The sequence below is a fragment of the Myotis lucifugus genome, unplaced genomic scaffold, assembly GCF_000147115.1.
Source record: "Myotis lucifugus unplaced genomic scaffold, Myoluc2.0 scaffold_562, whole genome shotgun sequence".
Classification (NCBI taxonomy): domain Eukaryota; kingdom Metazoa; phylum Chordata; class Mammalia; order Chiroptera; family Vespertilionidae; genus Myotis; species Myotis lucifugus.
Window position 1 is genome coordinate 178,724 of NW_005871610.1, and position 2,173 is coordinate 180,896.

At 49.2% G+C, this 2,173-nt stretch overlaps 1 protein-coding gene across 1 annotated transcript in view; it reads right to left on the reverse strand.

Moving 5' to 3' along the window:
• Nucleotides 1-1,169: 1,169 nt before the first annotated feature.
• The window catches only part of MAJIN (membrane anchored junction protein), an 18,074-nt gene continuing 17,070 nt past the window's right edge, over nt 1,170-2,173 (reverse strand). The window contains exons 9-10 of the mRNA XM_023745651.1: nt 1,806-1,923; nt 1,170-1,215 (exon numbers count right to left, since the gene is read on the reverse strand). Coding sequence (XP_023601419.1) covers nt 1,170-1,215; nt 1,806-1,923 — 164 coding nt within the window. The remainder of the gene's footprint in view (nt 1,216-1,805; nt 1,924-2,173) is intronic.

Below are 2,173 nucleotides of genomic sequence, written 5' to 3' on the forward strand. Positions count from 1 at the left end.
GACCCCCTGGCCACCAGTAGCTGCAGGGGCTTGAGTGGGGGGAAATCAGGTGATTGGCTCCCCACCCCCAGGGCCACTGCCTCAGGGTCCTGCTCAGAAAGCAGAGCCAGCTGCAGGGACCGCCAGAGCTGGAAGGCACTTGAGAGCTCATCAAATCCTACCCCTTCATTTTTCAGATGAGAAAATAAGAACCAGAGAGAAAGCGACTCTGCAAAGGCTTCACTGTAAGCTAGTCAGTCGGACGCACTCAGGTCTCCAGATTCCGGATTGTGCCTCTCGGCAGCTTTGGGAAGCAGGCTGAGCTTGGGACAATAGGGCAAAGGCTGTAAATGCAACTTGTCCCTAGTCCTCCAGTCCTGACACCCGCCGGCTTCCCCTTCAGGTCCCAGGCCCTTTCGCAGCAGCCCACCTCTTCTCTTCGCCCCACCCCAGCTGAAGGCAGCAAAACAAGGAGTCTCCATGGGATCCAAGCAGTCCAGCCCCAAGGTTCCCACTCATCCTGGGAACCTCCCAGCACCTGACAGATAAAACAGCTGTTTAAAGACTAGAGGTGACAAGGGCTCATTACTTCCCAAGGCGGTCCATTCTAATACTAAACATCTCTAACAGTTAAAAAATTATTCCTTTGTCCTCAGCTAAAATGAGTTCCCCTGAATTCCCACAATTACTTTGATCCTCTCTGGCCATACAACAGGAATCTAATCTGTCTGTCCCGACAGTGAGTCTGGCAAGACCCTAACCGCTGGCAGGGGACTTAAAGTTTGCAGTGAGGTATAGACCGCACCCACCCAAAGCATCCTGCCAACAAGAACCAGGCAGACCCGGGGAGGTTTCAGGAATTGCTTCTCTGTATCTTGAGGAAAGAGTTTGCTCTCTCTCACACTCTACTTCACTCAACTCAGTCAATAACTGTTCATAAATAATTTATTGCCGTAAGGATCCTAAGTGCTGGAGATGAAAGATCTAAACTCAACCTCAGAGCAGTACAATTCTGACTAGAGCATTTTAGAAAGTTCTATTCTTTTCTTAGTTTTAAATTGAAAAAACTTTTATTGGAAAGAGGCGAAACAGGACAAACCAGCAAGAGGACTCAGGGAGTTTGGGGCCCTCATTCCCCATGCCTTGAGTGTCATAAGCAGAGGACACTTCCCACGGCTGCACTGGAAGGCTCACTGGCTGCTCTTTCTGAAGAAATACCGGAACGGGAAGAGAGAGCTGCAAGGAAGAAAGCAGAACAGCTTGAGACTCCAGCGGTCCCTTCTCTTCTCCCAGGTCGCATCAGGGCTCCCTTAGCGAGGGCATTTTTGCTCTGGGGAACCACAGAGTGAAAATTCAAGTCTGGAACAGCATTTGAAAAGGTACCCAAATTAGATTATACTTAGGCAGGGGAAATAAAGAATTGCAGTGGGATGGCTGAGTTCTAGATAGACAAAGGGATTTGCTAACTCCTCTGCAAAAAGGACTCTGAAGACACAGCCTAGATTCAGAGGGGAGAATGGAAGCGTTTTGGTAACCAAATCATCTAAAAGAGCCAAGTCCAATGAGAAGCAGGATTTATGGAACCAGGCCCAATGCAGGCATATCGGGTGGGGTGTGTAAACATGAACAGGATGCCGTTTGTATTAAATTCACAATTAGTGGCCTTGTGCTCAATCTCATTTTCATCATCTATCCTGGACAAACAGATTCTGCAGGTAATCTGCTGTATTTCCTACTCTATTTTCCCCGAGAGACCCAATGAGACAGACTCTGGAGCTACTTCACCCCGGGTCTCAGTTTGATGGCAGCAGAGAAGTCTGTCTTACCTCAAAAACCCAAAGAAGCCACTGGTCCCCAGGTCTGTGGGTCCTGCAGGTGGAGGCGGATTGCTTTGCTGCACTGGCGGGGTGATCTCCCCCGCTAGGTTGTCCTCCCACCTAGAACCTGCAAGGAAAACACTCAGGCAGGGAAAGTGTTAGTCCAGAGGCTACTTTCATATGAGCAGAAGGCAGGACGCCCTCAGCATGAGCCAAGGGCAGCCTCACACCAGGATTTCTTAAAGCCAGGTGAATTATTTGTTGACTTTCCCAAGTTCATCTCAGCCCAGTAAGATGCTATTCTGACCTTGGAGTTATTTTCAAAGTCAGGCCTCTCAGACTTTTACCACTATTTAAGTCGCAGCCACCTACCATGG